Below are 23,884 nucleotides of genomic sequence, written 5' to 3'. Positions count from 1 at the left end.
AAATTGGCACAAAGAAAGCACTGGCTGAAATCACAGTAGCTGGTAACAGAAAAGGAGGCTGCATGAGCTATAAGGAGATCCGGAATTTTTAAATTACAATTGAGAGTGAAAAGAGGAAGACGGGAAAAGTAAAGTGGAGAAAAAAGGAAAGATCTGGCTAGCTGTTCGGCTTGTCAGGGTTTTTTGAAATAAAGAGTTACATAGTGTTTCAGAAAACCTTTTGGAGGAGAGTTTGTTTGTGATGGCTCTGTAATGCAGCATCGAACAAATTTACTTTTACCTTGATTTTGTTTTCTTCCAGTAAGTACATTGCCATCGACTTCGCCAGTGCTTCAAAGAAAAACCACGAGTACTAGAATGAACAAAGAATACTATTATTTTTCTCAGTAGGATCAAACATGTTTGACTATGTGGGGAAGCAGCAGTGTGGGAGGGAGAGCTCACATTCAAATGGCATTTTGTAAGCACGGCTGCACTTGGCATGGGTGCCTTTGCTACCCGGAGGAGTCCTGCTAGTCTTGGGGTAGGAATAGCTCCATCCCCTCTGCATCCCAACGCACCCTCCAAGGAGCCAGCAGAGTTTGGGGTGCAAGCCCTGCAAAGGCCCAGAGAGGCAGAGACTCAGTCTGCCTCCCATGAGTCACCCCTCATGTGTGGCTTGAAGAAAACAGACAAAACTGGCAAAATGAAAAGCCCTTTGCTGTGTCCTGCCATGAGCCTTAACACAGCCAGGTTCCCTGCAAGAATTCATCTCTGTTTTAAGGGGAGAACCTCAAGGACGTGGAAGTGAGGAGCTGCCCTGGTAGCTTTGCTCCTGTGGTGGGTTTGGGTGGGTAAAAGTGTTGAGCTTTATACGAGACCCCGTTTTCTACCCTCGGCAGCCAAGTACTGCCAATACTTCACCTTGAGTAGCTTATTGATGGCTAGAAAATCTGCCGACTGCTTCAGGATTGTGGCCATGGAAAGGACCAGGATTTCATGGGTCATCTTCGCCTGTGTGACACTGGGTTTCTCAGCTCGAAAGACGTACTGAGGCAAGAGGAACAGCGTCAGCAGTGTGCCTGCTCCCAGCAGGGAGTTTTGCAAAGCAGTGTGTCATGACTGACCTTTAGAAAGGAGCGCAAGTAGTGGTCTAGACCTTCTTCATGGCACTTGGACACGATGTGCAGAAGAACCCTGGGGAGAAATGTGGTTTGTGTTCAGCAAGCAATGCGGGAGCAAAGTTCCTCCAGCTCATGAAAGCAGACACCATCTGTGTCCTATCCTGCTCAACCCCAAGGGCCTCACTGCTGGCACGGCCTGATTTGCAGAGAGTCAGTACTTGCAGGCTTACAGCTCCTGTGCCTGCACCATCCTTGCCACAGCCTTGCACAGCCCCTTGACAAAGCACTCGGAGCTGAGGTGGCCAAGGCCTCTTCTCCACTTTGGTGCTGGACCAGGTGTTGCCCAGACCAGCTGCCTTCAATGCTCGAGGCTCCCTGCACGAGGAGGTGAGGTGGAGCATTTCTCTCCATATCCTATTCTTTGGCCTCCGTGCATGCCAGGATTAAAGCCTGCCGCTACTTAAATTCACGTTGCAGTGAGCATTAGACACCTGAACAATGCTCAGGTGTTAGCTAAGTCGAAAACAAAAATATTAAGTTGATCTGCTCTGCACCCAGTCCTCTTTGGCTGTACCTACGGACCTGCTATAAAGAGAGCAAGCCCACTTGCCCCTCCTGCACATGCTACAGATTCATCCACACTGCACAGCTTATCATGTGTTGAGTCTGTCCTCACTGGGAGCCCTTTCCTAATGATAATACAAGTGACAATGAACAACTATACGACTACACCAAGTCTGCAAAATGAACACAAAAACCCCACAGAATCTCTGCTGAGAAGTGGGGAAAAAATTCTCCATTGTTGTTATACTCTGATACCTTCCTGCATCCCCTGAATTTATTAATTCTGGAAGGTTCTTTTTTACTGAATTTACATCATGTGCTCCTTGTTACATGCACTGGATTACTTTCGGACTGTTGCCTTGCAGTTCACTGGAGACAGGCAGACCCTGGAGAACATGCCAGGCCTCTGGAAGCACTCCAGGCGGCTGATGAAAGCAGCAAATGCCTGGTTTCCCCAGCCAACACTGGGGATTTACACTCCAGTCCCAGCCACAGGGAACAACAAACTATTCCGCATTGTCACGGACCCCGCAGGCCAAACCACAGGGAGGAGTTTACAAGCCATTTATCAGATAAAGCGGGTTTTAAGTTCCACTCTGAAAGTCTGGGTGAAAAAACAGTTGTCATTAAACAGAAAGCTATTGACAAACTGGAAAGCATCAGGCCAAGCTTTGAAAAAACCTCTGGAAGTGAAGGTGGGAGCTGGTCACCCAGCAGGTAGCTGGGGTCACTTGTTCCCCTGTCCTTGCCCTCTGGTGATTCAAGCAGAGTGGGATTACAGTGCTCCGCACAGAAGAAGTTCCCACAGCCTGCACCCCATGGCACAGGACTGTGATTGCAACGGGCCCCACATTTCTGGGGGATCAGGGCTCAGCCTCCGACCTCCGGTTTCACGGGAGCGAGGTGCTTTTGGTACATGGATGCACGGTACCTCCTGGAGTCAGGGGAAGATCTCCATGGAGCGGCATCCAGCATCGCCCTTTGCACTGCACCACTTCACGGAGGAAGAACCACGGGAGGAAGACGGATGTTTTAACGCATCCATCAGCTCAGGGGTGTCACGGCCAAAGCCAGGCAGGAAAGGTGCTTTTGCACCTTTTGTTCCCTTTGGGACCTCCACAAGCCTGCGCGCAGCAGACGCTCCCTGCGGGGACGCGGCCCGAGCCGGTGCTGCCCTCTGGGGGCCGCAGGCGCGGCGGAGCAGCGCTACACAAAGCGCCGCCGGTTCCGCCCCTCTGTTCTGAGCCAACGCGGAGGCGGCGGCCGCTTCTGCAGCGCAAGACGGCCAGCTCCAAGGGATTTTTAGCAATACTTCTGACACAGGGGACTGGCGTGCAGGGATGAGACCGGGGCGTCGCTCCCGCGGGGAAACCACATCTGCTGCCTGCAGCTGGGACGTGCCCGGGGGCTCTGGAGCCTTTCGACACCCCAATAACTCGGCTCCCAGAGCCATCCCCACCAGCGAACCCTTTTTCTTTTGGAAAACAAACCAGGAGTATCTTTAATATACCACATTTGTCCCCATGCAGCTGCCAGGACAAGGGCTGCCCCATGCCACCCGGGCATGCCAGGAGAAGACAGTGGCTGGCGTTTCACAGCATGGGAGCAAGCAGCAGGGGACACCCAATGCTGTCACTTAGCACCTGGTACTGGGAAACCACACCCTGCTTTGCACTGTAGTTTGTGGTTTTGCATTTGTAACTGAAGAAAACTGGATGATTTACCAGACACTCACATGGTGCAGTTGACAGCTACTTCATCTTCCTGCGTCACATTTGTAAGGACTCTAAATAGTTGCATAAGAATTACAGGTAGAAACTGAATCATTACTTGGATCTCCATGGCGTGCAAACACTAAAACAAATGTTCAAAACACAGACACTTTTAGTTCAATTTGCAGATGTTAAATATTTATAGTCCACAGACATTTCTGTGGCAACACGACAGGCGATAGGACAGGGTGTGGGCTTCAGCCTGCCAGAGGACAGGAGAACTTGGACCCACGGCAGCACTTACTGCCTGCCTTCCAGCTGACAGATCCCAGCTGCATGCCTTCGGGGAGCAACATGAATCACTCATGGCAGGTATTAATCCTCCTCTCAGATGTGCCCAGGCAGCTATTACTTAATTAGAGGTCACATGCTATGATTTGACCCCAATAACCCAGAATTTAAGGCTGAAGTTTTGCTCCCAATTCTTCTCGTCACTTGAGACAGTTATTTGAAGTGACTAAGTCCCATTTTCACAAATGCCTTTGGACCATGGAAACGTGATGCCCGATGACTGGCAGTGAGACTTTTCTCCAAAGAGCATAGCTTGCTATTGGAAATGGGATTTAAGTGACTTGGTGAAGGTCAAGATCATCTAGTGCGTACATTCTCCACCCATCTTATAGACCTCTTTTGCCTGAATCTCACGATACGAGTCTAGGAAAGACAGTGTGTTTCATTTTCAGTTTTCAAACCTGCAAATCTAATGAAAGGTTCTTAAATCTGTATCTAGTTATTTAAATTACTGAAATTATTGAGGTATTATTGAGCCCTCACTTGTGGTTAGCCTGTCTGCAGGCTGCAGCAAGGACACTGTGAGTGGGCAGGGTTGGGACCTACCCAGACCCTTGACAAAATGCTCACAACAAAGCAACTGTTCTTTCAGTGCTTGGCTTCAAAACCTGCCATTATTTCTATTTCTTAAAATATTTATATGTTATCTGAAACACACCCAGTAATTTTGTGATGATAAATCCCCACCACTGGAAGCAGAGCTGTTGCTACGGCAGCACTCTCAAAAAAAGGCAGTTATGGAAGGAAACAAGGACAGTAAACAACCAAGAAATATATTCCCCGCAGAAGCCTTTGCTGGACCTGCTCCGAGGCCCTTACTCATGCTGCAGAGATTGCCGAAAAGCTGGGTCCAGGTCACAGGTCATCTGTGGTGAAATTTAACTAATTGATAATCTCACAGATCTTTTTTCAGCCTGAAAAAAAATTTCCTGTTTTGAATGGATAAATACCTGAAAACAAGGAATTGTGCTACAGTTTAAAGGTTTGAATCAGATCTAGGGCAGCAGGGGAGGAGTGCGTGAGCCCACCAAGAGGAGGGTTTGCCACGGGCGCGGCAGAGCGATGCTGACTGTGGGGATGGGAATCTCACTAACGGACATTCCTGAGTTTGATTTTTATGAGCAAGCACTGTACCGCCTGGCACGAGAAGGCACATAAGCAGAAGATAACGGAGAAAGGAATGTGCAGCTGGAAGGAGAAAAACAAGATAAAGGCCATGAAGGCATTTCTTGTGATCAGGAAGAACAGGCCAATCTGCTAGAGCATAGATGCGCGTGAACACAAGGCTGTAACCTATCTGCAAGCTGCCGGTAGCGCGTGTACACTTCTGCTCGCTATAAAAGATGCTAACAAAGAGCAATAAAGGTCTTTGGTTGCTGCCTGCCAGAGTCCGTGCCTTCAATCCCCACAAATGGCGCCCGAACAGGGACGAAAATGCTGGAACTGAGCATCGGTGGGGAGCCAGCTGAACGAGTCACAGCCAGCGGGAGACAGAGCAGTCTCAGGAAAGAGCTGGAGCTGGAACTTTAAATCATCGCCTCGTCGGAGCAGAGGTGAGCAGCTGGGAAACTTAAGAATGGGATTGCAACTAACTAAGGAGGAGGAATCTATACTATGTATTCTTAAGAAGCTATTAGAGAAGCGTGGGATTAAGTATGATGACTATACCCTCCGCCTGTTGCTTACATGGCTAAAAAGAAAAGGAATTCCACTGGACTCAGCAACAGCCTTTCGGGTAGAGACTTGGGATAAAGCCGGGGATTTGTTATGGGACGTTCGGAGTGATGGCATTTGTCTTCCCAAGTAACCGTTCTGTGTGATGGAGCCCTGCTTTCCTGGAGATGGCTGAACACCTGCCTGCCCATGGGAAGTGGTGAATGAATTCCTGGTTTTGCTTTGCTTGCGTGTGCAGCTTTTGCTTTACCTATTAAACTGTCTTTATCTCAACCCACGAGTTTTCTCACTTTTACCCTTCCGATTCTCTCCCCGATCCCACTGGGGGGGAGCGAGCGAGCGGCTGGGTGGGGCTGAGTTGCCGACTGAGGTTAAACCACGACAGTCCTTTTTTGACGCGGCGACGAAAAAGAAGAAAAAAAAAAAAACCACCACCTGCTGACTACGCGGCGACTGATAGCGGATTCGCTAAAGCAGTTAAAGACCGACCGCGCCGCCCATCAAGCGGTGGCAGCGGCCACTGCCCCTGCCCCGCCGGTCCCGGTTCCCCCGGGCCCGGTGTGCCCAGCCACCCCATCCGTTCCGGTGAATGATGGGGGAGTGGCCGGGGAGAAAGACCCCCTGGCTGCTGCGTTTGCAGACTTGCGGGTATCAGACAGCTCCTCCTCGTGGCTGGTTAAAAGGACTAGCCAAGCTAGGAGGGATATGTGTAATTTTGGTTTGTGTACCCTGTTTGTTGCAATGTATACGAAAAATGATTGAAAGATCGGTTTCAGCAGTGTTTCTAGTAAAACAAAAAGGGGGAGATGTGGGGATGGGAATCTCACTAACGGACATTCCTGAGTTTGATTTTTATGAGCAAGCACTGTACCGCCTGGCACGAGAAGGCACATAAGCAGAAGATAACGGAGAAAGGAATGTGCAGCTGGAAGGAGACAAACAAGATAAAGGCCATGAAGGCATTTCGTGTGATCAGGAAGAACGGGCCAATCTGCTAGAGCATAGATGCGCGTGAACACAAGGCTGTAACCTATCTGCAAGCTGCCGGTGGCGCGTGTACACTTCTGCTCGCTATAAAAGATGCTAACAAAGAGCAATAAAGGTCTTTGGTTGCTGCCTGCCAGAGTCCGTGCCTTCAATCCCCACAGCTGACTACTTGTTTTATCTGCTGTGAAAGGCAGTGGGAAGCAGCACACAGATAGCAGACAGTTGTGTCAGTAAGCAGAGGTAAGGATCTTGCACAGTGCACCAGTCCCAGCACTACAGCCAGTGTGTGTTCCTACAGAGCAGGGCTCTGGGTATTTAGTGATGCTCCGTAAAAACACAAACAAAGCCCACCAACAGGCATTGTTCACCTTTAGGTATTTAACAAGCTCTCCTGGGACCTCCTTAGCTCCCGCCTGAACCAGCTGGCAGTACTGGAAGAATTTGTGTAAGTGCATGTCCTGGAAGAGAAGAAAAACAAGTTCAATGCAGCAACCTATTGAGGCTTTTGTCCAATTTGTCAACCCCTGCTTTGCAGCTTACACCCTAAAACATGCTGACATACCTGCGGCAGTGGGCCATGTCCCTAGCAAGCCCCATGTCACTACCAGTGGCACTCTTGGTCCCCAGCTGCCATCTCCCAGGACTACAGTACTGCTCCCTGCCTTTTCCAACGTACCCAGCCACTGCCCATCCCCTGGCTCCCAACTAATCTTGAGATTAAGCACAAAACTGCCAGCAGTGTTAAAATTCTCCTGTGGTTGCACTACCCTGAGCCCCAGTCCCTGTCCAACACTGGCCTGGAGAAGCGAGAGCCCTTCTCTCCCAGCTGCAACTCTTCGAGAGTGCCTCACCATCTGCCTCACTGACCTCCTACTGTCCATCTGAGGCAGACTCTCCTTCCCATGCTTCTCCATTCCTCTCCCTCCTCCTCCAAGGTTAAATTTAATTACTGGGTTATTTAACCCTGAAAAGCATCTGGGAGTGTAATTTGGTGGGGAGTGGAACTACTGTGCTGCTTGCAGTGCTGTACAGAATCAGTAAGACCCTAAAACAGGTTTAGACGATGCTGAAAGCGAGTTGCTGTTAATGTAAATGCAGCTGATTACATCCAGCACAGGACAACAAGCCCTGCCAAGGGCATTTCCCCATGAGCAGTGCTGACAGGAGGTGCCCCAGAGCATGTGCTGGGGGATCTTTGCTGCACATCACATGAAGCTTGGGGAGGTTCATCACTACCATAAGATGACAGAACACATGAGGACTTGGTAAAACAGCCTGAACTGGTTTCAAAAGGAAGTGAGGACTCTTGTGACTCTTGTTTACTTGTGTCTGCTGTTGTTAGAAAACTTTTTGGTTTTTTGAAGTCATCAAAGAGTCTAATATTTGCGGGAACCTCCCATTTCCACCAGTTCTTCTCTCTTTTGCATCATCAAAGCAGCTCATTTGCTCAAATGTTTCCTTGGTCCTACCAGTTACAGTGAAATTGGCCAAGAAAGCATCAGCCTCTCCCTAGGCTCATTCACTCACACAACTGTCTCATCACATCTGGACGAAGGAGCAAGATCCCTGCAAGTAATCCCAGACCTGCTGCTACAGAAGTATCTTGGTGCTGCTCTGCAAACACAGGTACCTCTTTCCCACAGCACCTATGGCATAGCAGTAGTAGAGATACAGCAATTGCTTCCTCTGCATTTGTGTTGAAAGTCTTTGAGAACGAGGTGCTTGACTTACCTGGGTGTAAATGGTCGAGTCCAAATGGATTCTGATTTTAAACAGTGGCTTTGCTCCATCCACCCACTTCGCATCCACACTGGGCTGCTGTGAACAGACAACATTCAAGTACTTGGTTTCAGACTGCGGTGAGAAAGTGGCTCTGTGCAGACAGACACCTGGTCAGAAGGTAGGGGCTGAGGTGGAAGAACAGGTTCCCCCACCCAGCACAAACACCAGCGACATGACTGCAGCCACGACAGGGCAGAGGGGTCCCTGCAAGAACGTGCACACAGAGCACGTGCCCAGTCTCCTGCTCTGCACCATCTGCAACAGCCCAGTCCAGCCTGCCACAAAAATATTCTCTGCAACCTGTATAACCATGGAAAGTGGAATTAAAAGTGTCCTGTCTCCCACCCCTAAGAACCTTAAGCTTCGGGGGCTGCCCAGCAGTAGGGATCTTTCCAGCTGAGCAGAGCACCAACAGAAGCCCAGAACTTACAGTGGTAACAAAAACTCAGCTTTCCTCTTCCCGTTATGTTTAAGCCCATTTTAAACTGCCTTCCTACCCTTCGTGACTCTGTGTCTCCGAGACCCAGGTAGCCAGGTGGAAGGTTGGATGAGACTGGCAAATGCCGCTCCAGGGTGACAATCCGTCCATCCTTCAGCAACGGGACCCAGGCATATCCCACTGCGAAGGCAATCAGTGGACCAGAGTTAGCAGACACACAGCGATACATGTTTTGCTCAAGCTCCAAAAAAAGCTGTGTCTCACCCTGAGAAAATCCAACTCTCAGTTGTGCAAGTGGCTTCAACGAGGCTGAGATCGACCATGTCAGCCTTGTTAAAGCACTTTTTACCCGGTGACTCGATGAATGAAATTCAGACACAGTTCAACCAAGATCAGGAGTGGGTTTGAGGGGCAGAAATGGTGTGCGAGCCTTGTGCATGGTGAGAGGGTCCTTCAGTCGCCCGAGGACCAGCTGAACGGAGAGGCATCCCAACCAGTGGGACCTGGGTGTGCTCAGTCTCTTACACATGCCTAGTGTTGGCAGGATCAGCCTCTGAGGTCCTGATCTTGCATCAAGTTTTTGTTGGTGACTTGACTGACAATAGCCCATTCATGCAAGCCAAGTCAAGAACACGCAGAAATAGCTGTCAGATTGCAGCAAAAATTTGAGCTTTAGTATACGCTAAAAACATTGTGCTTTATTCCAGTTTAGACCCATGATTTAAGTTAGATTGCTTTCAAAAAAGAAAATTCAGATAGGCTAGTATTTTAATAAAATATTTCTTCATGTCCCTACATTAATTTTATCTTGGATTCTTATACTCCAACAGAAGTAATTTAAGCAGTGAACATACCTTGAGTTTCAACGGTGTCCTGTTTTTTCGATGTTGCCTTTGTATTAATTTCACAGCTGACATGATAGAAGGTGAAAAGCAAATGATGCTTTTGATGGAGGTGAATTGGAAGCTCAATTTTAATCTAAAATGATATCATGATAGATAAGACTGTATTTTTAATCGTGGAGTAATATTTTGAGTTTTATTTTATTTCACAAATGCTATGTTGTATGCAGTTACACAAGACACATTCTTTCTTACCCACCTTAAACAACTCCTGGCTAACATTTTCATCACATTTTCACATTACTTATTAATGGGGGTGTGTGACTGGAGTGCACAAAGCGCGACAGTAAAGGCAGCAGAAAACAAACTGGCATTAAAAATTGACAAAGTCTCTGGCTTTGCTGAGCCCTTCTACTGAGGCAAAGGGCTGACGATTATTTTTACCTGTATTTCACCCAGCCCTGGAAAAAAGAGATAACCTGAAAGGCCCCTTGGCTTTGTAGCATCCAGGAAAATCTGTTTTTTCCCACCATTTCATTTTTACCTCGTCGTAGAACTCCGGACTCTGGTTGTGATGCAGCACGGCAGCATAGGCGTTTGTGGTCAGGAGATGGCCTCCAGGTTTGCCATAGATACACTGGAAACACAAATGAAGAGCTAGATTCAGGGTTGCTGCCACCCTAAATTAGCCAGCCAAATTAAAACAGCATGGAAACTCAGTGCTTGCTTATTGTCCTGCTCAGCCTGGCTGGCACACAGTACACAGCAGCGAGCCCCAGGGCCCTAGAAATAACAGGTACCCACCTTTAATGGCCTGGCATCAGCTTCATCTGAATCCCTGAACTCAACACAGACAGCAATATTCCTTGCCTGAAACGGGGAAGAACATGGAGGATGAGCCATTGCTATAGGTCAGCAGCATCACCCCAGACCACACCGAATCTGGCTGGAGCCTGCTCTCTGGGTCACTCACCTTTGCAAACACCTTCTGGTTCTCATACTTCAAATGCAAGGGGTAGACGTAGAGGTGGTTTTTGTAGACAGTGAAAGGATAACAGTACTTTGCAACTTCTGGGACAAGCTCCTCCACTTCAACTGCAATGTCCTCACAGCTCTTCTCAAAAGGCTTTATAGGAATATAAGAAGCTGTGACACAATCTAGAAGAGAAGGAAAGCTTGGATAAGCACACACCCCACAAACATGGGAAGTACTGCCCATGTGAAAGGAAATTCATGGGTCCGAAACTCTGCCATTGCTCTTGAGCATCCAGTTCTCTTCACATCAGAGGATTGTGTGTGTTGACCAGGCAGCAGGACTTGGACCACTCCCATTGAAATGACTAAGGGAAAATTCTCCCCTTGATCATGCAACATCTGTGGTCCCCAACTGCATTAGCAATACCAAGAAAAGACGGGTGCACGGACACCGTGGGGCTCTGCTCTCCTTGCCAATGGGGACTGCAGAAGCGGCACTTTCCTGTAGCTCTGGGTGAAGTCAGAGGGTCAGGTGAATGACCCATGTCTGGGCAGGGATGGCTGCTCTGTCCAGGACCTGCACCTTGAGTCTTCCAGGAATTTGACCCATTAAGTTACTGTTTTATAAATCATGCAAACATCACCTGACTGAAGCAGACAGGCTACTGAGATGATGGCTTGAGACTGACGTCTCAAATTGCGTCAGACCCACTACATCAGTCCTTTTCCACTCTCTACTTCAGAAAGATGTTTGACGGTTCTGCTGCCTCCAAATACCAACGTGCAAGCCCTGCCTAATTCGCTGAGACTTACAGCCATGAGGGAGAGTTCATCTCAAGTGATGGCCTTTCAAAGAACAAAATAATTAAGTCCACTAGAAAAGCCTTTTGGACAGGGGACCGGACTACAGAACCCGTAATAGGAGGCCCATGGGGTGACAGTGAACACATCATGAGTCCTTTCTTTGCCTCAGTTTCTTTAAATGCGAAGTGAAGAATCACACTGACCATGTTTGTGAAGTCCTCTGGTGTTATGGATCAAAAACGTTATATGAGATTGGTGTAATAATAACAGCAAAAGCAGGCAGGTGGCTTCCTTTAGATTTAGGATGTGATGGCCAAACTGCAAAGCAGATGCACCCCTCAGGTAAACCTCTGCACTTGGACCACATCCCTCCACAGCATCCATCGGAAAGACTTACAAGCCCATGGTTGTGCCAAATTACTCATTTCTCATTGCAGCCCCGAGATACTCTTGTTAATGAAACAGCAGAACTCCCCATAGAAGTATTAACTCCTGAGGCTAGAGCCATCAGCATTTATTTTAAGATCCAAGATCCTTACTTGTGAAGTCTAGCGGGATGTCTTTGATGATGATATTCAACTGGGCTGGAATGACCTGTAGTTTTGTCTTCTCTGGTCTGCATTAGGGAGAAAGGAACAAGAGTGTGAACCTTGGAAATTCAGGTGCTGAACACATCAGCAGGGCTTTTTGTTACCCTCTGAGTATTTTAGAAATTGTCATCTCATGTTTATGCTTAACTGTTTAAAAATGTATATTAAAATGCCTGCTCAGCCTCTGCACCAGTCTCTTACACTTACTTCTTATACTCTGCTAAAAGCTTCAGCATATCTTCATTTGAGAGTTTGCCGCTGTCTTGCTTGTACAGAGGCGAGAATTTTCCTTCGGCATCAAGAGTGCCCTGGGAGTCTTTGAACACTGGTCTGCAGAAAAGAAGAGACACATTTCTTAAATGTTGGTAAATATGCAGACACTGAGGTCTTTGACACATCAGGCTGAAGGGCAGTTTATCAGGCGAGAGGTTCACTGGCCTGTGACTGCTCTGAATACCGCCAGACCTCCCGATCACCCTCCCATCCTCACATGGTGCTTAGACCCCACACAGACTACAATCCAACGTGTCACATAAAATTGGATGGAACATCACCCATTTCCCTTCTCTCCAGCCAGGTGAGAATTACACACCCAGCCCAGCTCCAAGCCTGGTCCACAATCACAAACGCCCTTCAATCCCCTCCCACTAACACCAACTGGTAAAGTATCTTCCTAGTTGCACATGGGGTCAGAGCACAGAAATCCTCCTAGGAAAGGACTGTGCAATGAAGACCAGCCTCAGGACATACATCAGCTTCCTCCTGAACCCAGAGCAGGAGACTGGACTCTGCCCTGGATGAGTACCAGCACCTTTGCATTTGACTATAAAGGCTGGGGGTGTCTGTGTACAGCAGGAACATTAAAGCATCCATACTCCCTTTCTGTGCCAACAGCTTCCTCTGAAACCCACAGGGAAACTGTTCCAGGGATGCAGAGCAACACAGCTCCCCACACCAGGCTGTTGGACACTCAACTCCTTGGTCTCCAGATGCAGCTCTTCACCCAGCAGGAGCAAATCTGAAGCCCGTCAAAGTCAATGCACACACAGAGCCCACCGTTGGGCTGAGGCACCACTTCAAAGAGGGCTGAGGCACTGCGCAGGCTGTGTGCCGGCTCCCGGGAGCGAGCTGCATCCCAGAAATACCATCCTGAAGCTGAGCAGTCAGTGTCACAGGAAAATCCAGTTCTATTCTATTCTAGCCCAGTTTAGTCTAAGAATACACATTGCAAGCTGTATACCACCAAATCCCAGCCCACTGTGACAGTCGTCTGGTGTTCCCATGTCATTACTATCCCTTTTGTCAGCACCAAACAGCAATTTAGCAATAGGAGGCAGTGGCAGAAGGATGAACTCGCCTTCAGGCCTTCCTCTGACATGAGATTTAAGGGAGTTAGCACTGATGTACTGTATCAGTCACAGTAAAAGAACAGTGGGGAACAGGATCACTACCTCCAGTCATTCCCAAGAACGTTAATTAAAGCAGAGTCTAAGATGGGAGACAAACCCCAGCTGATTGCCGCTGCCAGGCCAGGAGGTCCTCCACTCTCATCCTGTCCCTGGCAATGGCTGGTGCCAGGAGGGATTTCTGCACCGATTCCCGCGGTAGCACGGTACGGGGTGATTCATCCCCAGGAATGATCTGCCCTGATAGCAGTAGCTACAGGTCAGCAGGAAGGTTACCGTCTTCCCAGCACTGTTTACTTTTTAATATTTTGTTTCTAATTCTAGATAGAGCATTTCAGGCCAATCCCCATTCTGTCTTGGGAATCGGAGCCAGTTTCTGCCCTCGGCTGCAACTTCACTGACTCCAGTCACTTGGCCCTTCGCCCACTTGGCTGGATCATGTCCCAGATAACTTGCAGCGGCAGCTCCTGCCATGGCCAAAGCGCAGTCCGAAGTGACTAACCTGGCAGCCCAGCCGAAGGGCATCCTGTACTGCCCCAGACGGCTGCACACCTGCTTGGCCACCTTATGGACCTTCTGGGCAGTCTGCAAAACACAAGAGAGATTAGCGTGTGCCACGGCTTCCATGCTGCCTTGGAGAAGAAGTAAAGAGCACTGTAGTCTCCAGGGAGAAGAAACTCTCCGTATTCCACAATGCACAGCTCCCCAGGCACACAGCACAACAGTCGCTGAAGCAGCTGATAGACATGTCTGTCACTTTACAACATGCACATTTATTACTTTTGCAAAGCAATAGCAAACATGTTGTGGGCACAGTCATATTAAAACTCCTCTTGATTCTGCATTAAACTGTCAGGGTATTAGTATTTTATTTTCCAAAGGGTATTAGTAGTTATTTTCCAAAACTGACTGTAATTGGCTCATCCTGTACAGGTTTACAAAGTGTGCCAAGGGAATGCCATCACATACCAGGTTTTCCATACACTGATTTTCAAGGGACTAATTTTGACTGGCTGCAGCAAGGCAGCATCAGCTCCACCTGGCACGCAGAGACTGATGCCAGCAGAACCAGGACCAATGACCACCCTTTGCGTAAGTTCTCCCATATGATCATGGCACTCTGCACAGAGCAAGACAGAGGCAGGGTGAGCAGAATAGAGGGTGAAGCCCATGTTCTGCTGCTACTAAAACATTGCTGTTCCCAGCCAGTGTGAGCCGGGACCAGTCCAAGACACTGTGTGTAGCACCATGTAGCAGTGCAGCCCCTTTCTCTGGGGATGAAGTGTCCCAATTTTTTGCTGCCAGCCCAGGCTTTGCCTTGTTGAAGTGTAATGGGGAAAGGTCCCCCTGCCCCAACTGCTTGGAGCTTTCTAAAAATCCTCTGCCTCCTTCCAGGGGAAGGAACCGATTCTCCCAGGACAGCCCAGCTGATGCCAGCCTGGGAACAGTGCAAGCAGCAGAATGGATGAAGACCAGTATTTGCCAGAAAGCAGCTAAAGAGCAGCAGAAACAACCCATGTTTCAGACCACACTACTCCCTGCAGCAGAAGACAGCATCACTAAGCAAATACTCTCACGGCCCCATCCAGTACCTTCCCCGGGTCCGAGTTTTTCATGTACGGCTCTGCACAGTGCGTAATGCTGCCCTGCAGCACCTTCTCCACGCGGGCCACCAGGAAGATCTCCACGTGTGGGTCAGTCACAGAGAAAACCCCCTGCAATAGATAGACAGTAGGCTGTCAGAGAGCAGGACACCCTACGCACACTGCTGGGTTTGGCCCCAATCATCTTGCTGTCCCCTCTCACAACCCACACAGACCCTGCTCTGGTTGCTGCTGCCGATGGGCCATGGGGGCTCACAAGACCTGAGCATGGTCAAGTCATGAAAAACTCTACCTGGTGCTTTGCCTATCGCTGCCAGTGAGTCCGAAGTGGTAATCAGCTTGAGACACTGACCAAAACATGACAAAACCCCACAGCTCAAGAGAAAAGCTGACTTCTGCTTCTCCACACAGTGGATAACAACACACCGCAACACTATTGAACAGCCACAGCTTCAACAGAGATACAGAACAAGAGGAGAAAGTCAGTTCTTCACCCGTTTTATGTAGCGCAGGCAAGACTCAGGGACTCCATGCACAAGGCTCTCGCCCGGTGAACGTCCCTTGGTGCCCTCTGCTCCGGATGCAGAGTTATCCAGCAGCATGTCACGGACAGACGGCGGGTTCAAGTCCACGTGGAAGTCAGCTGAAATCTTGCAATTATTTTTCAGGTCAAATAATGCCAAGCTTAGGAAAAAGGGCTCAACCTGGAAATTTGATTGAATATACGTGTCAAAAAAATGCACAGTACAGGTTCAAGAGTATTCACATGCATTGCCTTCCCTGCTAGGCTTGCCTTCTGCATCTGTTTTTCCTTTAGTTTCGTACACCAGCATTTTACAGAATTCTTACAGACAATCCATGTTCATTTGCCTTATAAATACATAAAACCTGCATCTTCTTGCATTTTGATCTAGTCAATTTGAACAAAGCTACTTTAAAACCATCAATGAAATATAAAGAATGAAATCCATAGGGTTTTTTATATAAATGATAAACTATAAAGTTAGGAAGAAAAGATGACCCCAATCCATCAGTTAGTGCTGTTTATCCTTTGCAATGAGAAAGAAATCAACTTAAGATTGATTAGCATGTTCACATGCTAAAGACCACTTCACTTATTGTCCAAAGTCAATCAACTCTGCAAGATACTCAAAATGTTCTTCAGCTGATATATGCCGCGTGGCACAGGAGCAAAGTTATAGGCTTTGCTACAACTAATAGCAAGGCTAACACTGCTGAGGAACTGCATGTGCAAAATCTGCCAACTCGTTTGTAGCTATTGACCTCGACAGCACAAGGCAAGTGGCAACAATTCCATGTATTTTTAATTCAAAGATCCCAGTAGGCACGCATCCACGTAAAGATAAAAGCGAAGGCCTGAAGATAAGACTGTAGTGTGTCCAAGACATTACAGCATAACTTGGAGGCAAATGTGCTGATTAGGTCTAACTCTGGGCCTGATTAAGGATGAATAACAAGAATCTCTACTATCAGCGACGTATTCATCTGCTGGGAGTTGCCAAGGAGAACGAGCCTGGTGTACTAGCTGTGAGCTGCCAACGTGAAACCATCACAAAAAAGCCTTTGCAATTCTAACAGGCATCAAAGTACGATCAGCAGGGAGCGGTCAGTGCCAGTGCTGCTGCCTCCCCTGTGATGCTATCTGCTGCTCTGGCACCCTTGCATAAAGGCTTGTCTCCAGCCAGAGCAAATGCAGGACATGATAATAGGGATTACGTTTTGGGAGGAAAGACTGGAGGAGCCTGGTCTGTTCAGCCTAGCAGAACAAAGGCTGAGGAGAGAGGTCATAGCTGTCTACAGACATCAGAGGCTCAGAAAATACAAGGAAGAGCTTTTTAGGCTAAGGCACAACTTTGGCACAATAACAAATGAATAAAATAAAGTGTCTGTGAATACAGTTAGGCTTGGAGTCAGAAGAAGGTTTCAGAACAGGGAAATCCCTTGCCATTAGGGGAAATGAAATAAAACACAGCAGTGAGTGGATTGGAGATGGAGCTTAATCATTTACCAACAGGACTTTCACAGGGAACCAGAACGTGGTAGACACACGCTCCCCATTCCCTATGCCTCTGAGCTGCTGGTTTCCCAGCACTCCCAGTTCCTGGCAGGCTGAGGCATGTCGGGACAGACCCTGTCCCCAAACACATTTTTGGAACACCAAAATACCAAGGCAGACAAATCCTGCAATGACCTTGGGCCAGCAGCCACTGTTTGCCCAGGTCCCATTGGAGCTCATGGCAAAATGGGATGTTTTTATCCACCCAGATTAATCTTTCGAGGGCTCTTCTTGCTGGTGAGGAGAAAGACGACAAAGCAGGACATGCCAGAGCTCCCCTTACATTGGTGGGTCCTCCTTCCGACCTGTCGCTGAGCTGAGCAAGGAGGTTGAGGGAGAGGTCCTGGCAGCACACCACAAAGCGCCTGCTGCACTTTTCCTCAAATGGCTTCACATCTGGCTCGATCCCCGAGAAGTCTAGCCTCTAGACAGCAAACAAACAAATCTGGTCTCATTAAAAAAGAAAATAACCCCCTGAATAACGTTAAGGGATCACATTACAGCCAACGCTATCTTAACCAAATTTTTTTTTTTAAAGTGGTACAAAAGGTACAAGACATTCACAAATGAATGCCATTTGGTGATGTTACACAAATGTATTCAGGACATGAATTCATGGGGATGTATCAATTTTTAGCAATCTGGTTTGTAGAGCACAGAAAACTAAGCCTCAGTATGATTTCAGTTCCTTCCTGCTTTGCTGTAACCCTGGGGACTTTCCCAAACAGCATTTAGAGCTTGGGGAAGAAAGTGGAACATAAGCTGTTGTTACACTCAGAAAAGTATCTTCCAGTTTGAAGATTTGACTAGTTTAAGAGATGGTCCCTGTGCCTGAAATAGAGAGAAGGCACATGCCGTCGGGATCGTGAACAACATCTCAAACTGGAAGGCATTTCTAGATGCACAGCAATAACCGGCATGGTTAGAAACAACAAAGTCTGTCTGCAGGGCCGACTGGGAAATCCAAACAGTCTTGATTATAATCACCTCCTTCCTAACCCAGAACACCCATGCCTGGTCTGTGCCTCGACATCCGTCCTTCCCAGAGAGCAGACACGTATGTGACCGAAATACCATCAGCCAGATAAGGACCCTCAGCCTTCACCATACCCATCGTCCTGGGCACTGGGGACACAGAGCTACCAAACACCCCTAAATACCAGCACATCTCTTGGTGACAATCTGGCACAGTCCTATTCGTTTTTCCCCCTCAGATCCTGCAGAAACCTGCCTGCCAAACGTAGGGTGCTGATATCTCACAATCAAGTAATTTCAGCAAAATAGGCTGCAATTGTTAATCCGATTCTGGGAAACTCTTCCCATTGTTTCCCCTATTTCCTTTCAATGAGGAAAGTACGCTGCAGGAATATGTTCCTGCTCCCAGTTTCCTTAGCACCAGGCATACAAGCACGCACGTACACACCAGCATTGACTGGGGCAGTGACTTTGAATGCCCAGTGTTATAGCAGATCCGACTGACCCACACCAGAATGAAAAGCTCTGGGTATAGAGGGAGGGCAGTGAATTCAGCCTAACCATTTGGTTAGGTAAAAAAGATATCTTAGATACTCCACGCTGAATAATATTTCCATTTTTATTATCTGACTAGAATATAGGAAACTTCTCAAAGCTTCTCTTTAAAAAAAAAAAGCCTCCTGGATGCTTATCTTCTTCATGTTAAAGACCTTAAAGAAGAGCCAAGAGAAAAGCTCATTTTGTACAACTAAACCTTTTAAAGACTAATTACATTCCCTTGTTAAACCAGAATATTCTTTTTCGCAGGTGTGAACAAGCCAAAGCATGCCAGAAGGAGAACCAGAAACTATGAAATAACTTGGAACAATTCTCTACAACTGTGTTAACAATTGCAGCTCATTCCACTGAAATCCCACACCTGGACCTTGACAGAGAGCTCAGCAAAGACATCAAAGCTGAGAAGAAAACAAGCCAATAGTCAATGAAACCCTACTCCAGTGCATTAGAACATCATGGGGTCTTTTTTTCTGTTTGTATGTCCCCTACATTTGAAAAATCCCTGAAGACTGAGGCTTTCCTTGTAAAACCCTATCATGGTCTTTAACGTCACTACTCCCTACTCAGACGTGCTGAGCCCATGCAGCATTGCAGATGTCCTTGCAATACCACTTCTACCGCTTCTGCAACCATGAGAACCTCCCAGAGGCCCAGGTGATGGGTTTGAAATCCAGCAACATCGAGATGCATCACACAGAAGCCAGCAAAGCTGGAGGGAGGCCATGTGTGGGGCTGCTGCGAGTCCTCCCTTTATCTGAGTTATCACCTGAGCATTGGCATCTTGTTCAGCTGCCACTGATAGGGACATGGGCTGCACTTCTGTTCTCCAATCCACTGAAAAACACACTGCCTCTGCAGGCGAACGCTGTGGCCGTGCAAGGGAACAGGGAGGCACAACACCAAGGGAGCTCTTACAGAGAGCAAAACCTCACATTTGCAAACATGGGAACGTTTACCTGGACTTCTGGGTCGAAAGAAAAGAGGTTTTGTCTTCCATCATTTCTGCTCAGTTTGTTCAGCTGATCTGTTTCTCTTCCGTACTAGGATAAAGGAAAGCATTGATATTACTGCCTGGCCACACAGAGGCAAACATTCATTAGTCGGAAAGAATGGAAGCAAAACAAAATAAATATTTTTCAGGTTCCCTTTGTGATATGTAAGACGATGCAAGGCTTCTCAGCTGTAGTCACCAACATGGTGCAATGACAGCAAAGTGATGTGGCTCTGACAAATGAGAAAGCAGACAGAAGTAGACAACCACACTCTGGATCATATAGGAGGGGGCTGCCACCTAACTGCCCCTCGGCCAGGATGGTCACCCATGCTGAGCAGGAATGAGCAGTACCAACCACAACAGCCCTTCGTTCGCTCTAAGTCTGGTTCTTCCTTAAGGGCCCCACACTTGGAGGTGAGGAGTGTGCAGACTCAAACCATGGAGCTCCATCCATGCGGCAGGCAGGTGAGATAACAGAGACCCCAGCAGCACTTGGTGCCTGCCCAGCTCCCCCAGAGCTGAAGACATAGTAAGTGGAAAACCCCTTGTATAGACATGGTGGAGAGAACTAGCTCTGGGCTGGGAGAGTGATCTCTGCAAACACGATACCTTCATCAGCTCCGGATGCATGCTTCTCTCCAGGCTCTCCAGGATGCTCTCTGATTTTCCCTGTGTGCTTGATTCATCATCTGCAAGGACACAAAAAACAGATGTTCAAAAAAATTGCAGAAGCACCGCTCTCCGAGAAAGCATCCTGCAATATTTGCTTACAATAGCACAGAAACAGTTTATGGAGACTTTTCCATTCCTCAGGAGTAAGATTTTTCCATACATTATTAGTACCAGAGTGTACTATTACAGCCTGCTAGGTCTTTCCAAAGCAGAACTTCAGCACGGAGCCAATTTTCCAGGAGTCTTGAAACTTTGCCATGGATTTCCCATCCAGAGAAAGGGTCACGTTTCCCTCCACTTTTATTCCTCAGACTATTGTCTACATTATACTAAGCCTTTTCGCATGATATCATGTATCAGCCACAATTCTTGTGATTAATCCAGAAAGAAAAGTATACACTTCTCCAGGCACACTGCTTGCATCCTGCTGGAGAAGGGTGAAGGTAAGTGTTTATTTATAAACTGACCTTGCACAGATTCCACAGTATCTTTCTTCTCTTGCACCAAACTCTCAGTATTGCTCTGAATGATCTTTCTCAGAGTCACCAGCCACTCTTCCATCTCCTGCTCAGTTTCAGCTGCGAGATAGTGGCTGTACTTGTCTATTGTCTTGAGTTCAAATGCATAACGGCGCATTTTGGGACACTAAACAAACAAGAAAGAGCAAGATTTGTATTACACTTTCCTCAGCGACTCGGCACAGTACCTGCCGTAAGGCTCCTGTCTGTGAAAGCATCCTGAACTGAAATACCATGAAATACAATGCAAGCACCTTCCTTGACACAGTGCCTCTCCTGCAGTAATCACAAAGGGCTTCACGGCTGCGATCAAGCAGTACGCAGCTCCATGGTTGCCAGCTACTCTGAAAGGGGAAGAAAGCCAGACTGAACCACAGATGTTGCACTGAGGAGCAGGAGCAAGCTCCTTCTTGTGTTGTCAGACCTTTAATATTTACCCAGAGAAGCCAGGAACTGGATTTGTCTGACACAGTAAGTAACATTGCACTCCAGGACACTTAGAGGCATCCATCTTAAAAGTAAGTGGTTCAACGCAACTTTTCTGAGCTCTGCTGGCCTTTAAACAGCATTTTCCAACCAGAAGCCAAGACAAATCTGATGCAACTTGGGAAGTGCATCCTGTACATCACTAAGGCATGTGCACTACTGCTTTTACTGTGTTCAGAAAGATAAACAGAAATGCACAGCTCTGACTCATCCATGCTGTAGCAAACCGCTGGAGTAATTTAAGCTGCCCTGTACCCGCTCCACCACACTCACTCGGTGCTTGAAGCTTCTGCAGAGACAGCAACGGCAGAAGCCACAGCAGCAATCCACTGCTGCACTTCACTCTCAGCATAACAAAGCAAACCCAGGTTTAAGCCCTGTACAAATACCTGCTCCTAAATCCTTACAAGCCTTTTGCAGGTCATAAGTCATAGAATCATAGAATCGTTAAGGTTGGAAAAGACCTCTAAGATCTTCGAGTCCAACCATCAACCCAACACCACCACCCACTAAACCATGTCCCTAAGCGCCTCATCTACGCGTCTTTTAAATACCTCCAGGGATGGGGACTCAACCACTTCCCTGGGCAGCCTGTTCCAATGTTTAACCACTCTTCCAGTGAAGAAATTTTTCCTCACGTCCAATCTAAACCTCCCCTGGCACAACTTGAGGCCATTTCCTCTCGTCCTATCGCTAGTTACTTGGGAGAAGAGACCGACCCCCACCTCACTACAACCTCCTGTCAGGTAGTTGTAGAGAGCGATGAGATCTCCCCTCAGCCTCCTTTTCTCCAGGCTGAACAACCCCAGTTCCCTCAGCCGCTCCTCAGAAGACTTGTTCTCCAGACCCCTCACCAGCCTCGTTGCCCTTCTCTGGACACGCTCCAGCACCTCAACGTCCTTCCTGTAGTGAGGGGCCCAAAACTGAACACAGTATTCGAGGTGCGGCCTCACCAGGGCCGAGTACAGGGGCACGATCACTGCCCTGCTCCTGCTGGCCACACTATTTCTGATACAGGCCAGGATGCCATTGGCCTTCTTGGCCGCCTGGGCACACTGCCAGCTCACGTTCAGCCGGCTGTCGACCAGCACCCCCAGGTCCTTTTCCGACAGGCAGCTTTCCAGCCACTCTTCCCCAAGCCTGTAGCGCTGCATGGGGTGGTTGTGACCCAAATGCAGGAACCAGCACTTGGCCTTGTTGAATCTCATACAGTTGGCCTCGGCCCATTGGTCCCAAAGGGCTGCATGTTTGCATGGACTTACTGGGATGTAACTTAAGAAACAAGAAGCTGGTGTGAGCAGCAAACAGAGGAGGAAGGTGCCCAAGACTACGTCACACCACTTACTTACTGGCTTCAACCCTCAGGGTGTCCTACCTGACCTATGATAACCAGGTAAAGGAGATGGACAGAGCAGGGAGACAGCAGATGAGGTAACGATGAAATGCTTCCATTTTACTCTGACAGCAGTTCTTCCACTTGCTGCCTTCCTGGCCAAAAGTATGGCACCCTTATGAAATGCCTTGCCTGCCTTTTAATCAGATTAGCTGACAGAGCAAACCAGCTCTGGGTTAGTTTGTAAATCCATGCCTTCACCCCTCGATGGCACAGACCTTGAGAGAGCATGTCTGTCTTGGAGCTAGCAATGCATAAGCCCATGTACAGCCATGCAGAAAGCACACCTACCTGAACAACGTCATTGCAAGCGTCCAAGAAAATACAGCCTTTGGATTCTTTTGAAATTTTCTCATCTTTGTAGGAATTAAGAATATAGGAGCCATCTGTGAGTTGTGACAAGTAAAAATACCTCCTCTTGAATACCTGCAAAAGTACAAAGTCTTGCTCATGCAAGTATTCACTCTGTTGTATATCACAAACCACAGCCACAGTTTCAGTATCTGCCCTCCTGCTATTGAGAAAATACTGTAATAAGAAACACTGATGACCCTAGAGTGTTGCAGATTCACCCTCTTGAGTATGACTTGTTTTTATAAAGAGAGACTTTGTCATCTTCTTTAATTTTAATGTCCTTGTTGTTATTATAAGTTTGCCCATCTAAAGCAAAGCCCCAGGGCTTCCAGCTCGCCTCTCAGCTGGCTCCAGCCTCATTTATCTTTACAAAGTAATGCTGCACAGTAAATTCAGATCAGCACATCGCTTGAAGATTCATCCCACCCTAGAGCAGGTATTTCCAGAGCCTTTTTGATAAAGACCTCAGTTAGAATTACAAAGCAATTCTCCGGAAGACTTTGGAACAGACATGGAAATTCCTAGCACTCAAATGCCAGCCAAAGGACACTGTAATCCATTCAACTGCTTGGTTTTTTGTGGGTTTGGTTTTTTTGTTGGTTTTTTTTTTCCATACAAACGTATTTTCATGAACTGGCTTTGGCTTAGTGTTCAATTCTCACCTCAAAAAGCAGTAAGTCTGGGAGAAGTGTTCCTATGTTTGAGCTACTTATTTTTATGAAAAAAAACTCTCCAGTATCTCAGAACATCTTCCTTCATGTTTGTCAGCCATAAGGCACTGGAATATAATTCAGGGGAACATTTTGGCAGCAATTACGGTAGCGCCATATGCTGCCAGGTCTGTAAGGAGCAGGGTGCATTTCACAGTTGCTGGATATCTGTGTTGGGAGAATCACGAAGGAAGCCGGGGCAAGCGGCACCGTGAGTGTTTCCACTGTTCTGCATATCTGGAAGATCTACGAATAAACACAGCATTTTTCTTCCCAGATGGGAGACTACTAGTAATTTCCTGCTCCCATCATTA

The 23,884-nt window shown here is 47.7% G+C and overlaps 1 protein-coding gene across 5 annotated transcripts in view; it reads right to left on the bottom strand.

Annotated features, from left to right (window-relative positions):
- DOCK11 (dedicator of cytokinesis 11) overlaps positions 1-23,884 on the bottom strand; it is a 90,394-nt gene that overhangs the window by 39,927 nt on the left and 26,583 nt on the right. For 4 of the 5 annotated variants that reach the window (XM_076346896.1, XM_076346902.1, XM_076346898.1 and 1 more), the window contains exons 7-27: positions 22,798-22,932; positions 20,577-20,754; positions 20,047-20,126; positions 19,400-19,483; positions 17,194-17,334; positions 15,328-15,537; positions 14,822-14,944; positions 13,732-13,814; positions 12,031-12,153; positions 11,773-11,849; positions 10,428-10,612; positions 10,259-10,324; positions 9,999-10,091; positions 9,467-9,590; positions 8,671-8,792; positions 8,123-8,209; positions 6,760-6,849; positions 3,403-3,521; positions 1,107-1,176; positions 904-1,029; positions 281-352 (exon numbers count right to left, since the gene is read on the bottom strand). In XM_076346896.1, the coding sequence (XP_076203011.1) occupies positions 281-352; positions 904-1,029; positions 1,107-1,176; positions 3,403-3,521; positions 6,760-6,849; positions 8,123-8,209; positions 8,671-8,792; positions 9,467-9,590; positions 9,999-10,091; positions 10,259-10,324; positions 10,428-10,612; positions 11,773-11,849; positions 12,031-12,153; positions 13,732-13,814; positions 14,822-14,944; positions 15,328-15,537; positions 17,194-17,334; positions 19,400-19,483; positions 20,047-20,126; positions 20,577-20,754; positions 22,798-22,932 (2,388 nt within the window). The remainder of the gene's footprint in view (positions 1-280; positions 353-903; positions 1,030-1,106; positions 1,177-3,402; positions 3,522-6,759; positions 6,850-8,122; positions 8,210-8,670; positions 8,793-9,466; positions 9,591-9,998; positions 10,092-10,258; positions 10,325-10,427; positions 10,613-11,772; positions 11,850-12,030; positions 12,154-13,731; positions 13,815-14,821; positions 14,945-15,327; positions 15,538-17,193; positions 17,335-19,399; positions 19,484-20,046; positions 20,127-20,576; positions 20,755-22,797; positions 22,933-23,884) is intronic. The other variant, XM_076346897.1, reaches the window with a different exon arrangement.

Source organism: Aptenodytes patagonicus, chromosome 9 (assembly GCF_965638725.1).
Source record: "Aptenodytes patagonicus chromosome 9, bAptPat1.pri.cur, whole genome shotgun sequence".
In the NCBI taxonomy this organism is placed as follows: Eukaryota; Metazoa; Chordata; class Aves; order Sphenisciformes; family Spheniscidae; genus Aptenodytes; species Aptenodytes patagonicus.
Note: the sequence above shows the minus strand (reverse complement) of the source record. Positions and strands in the feature narration are given on the sequence as shown.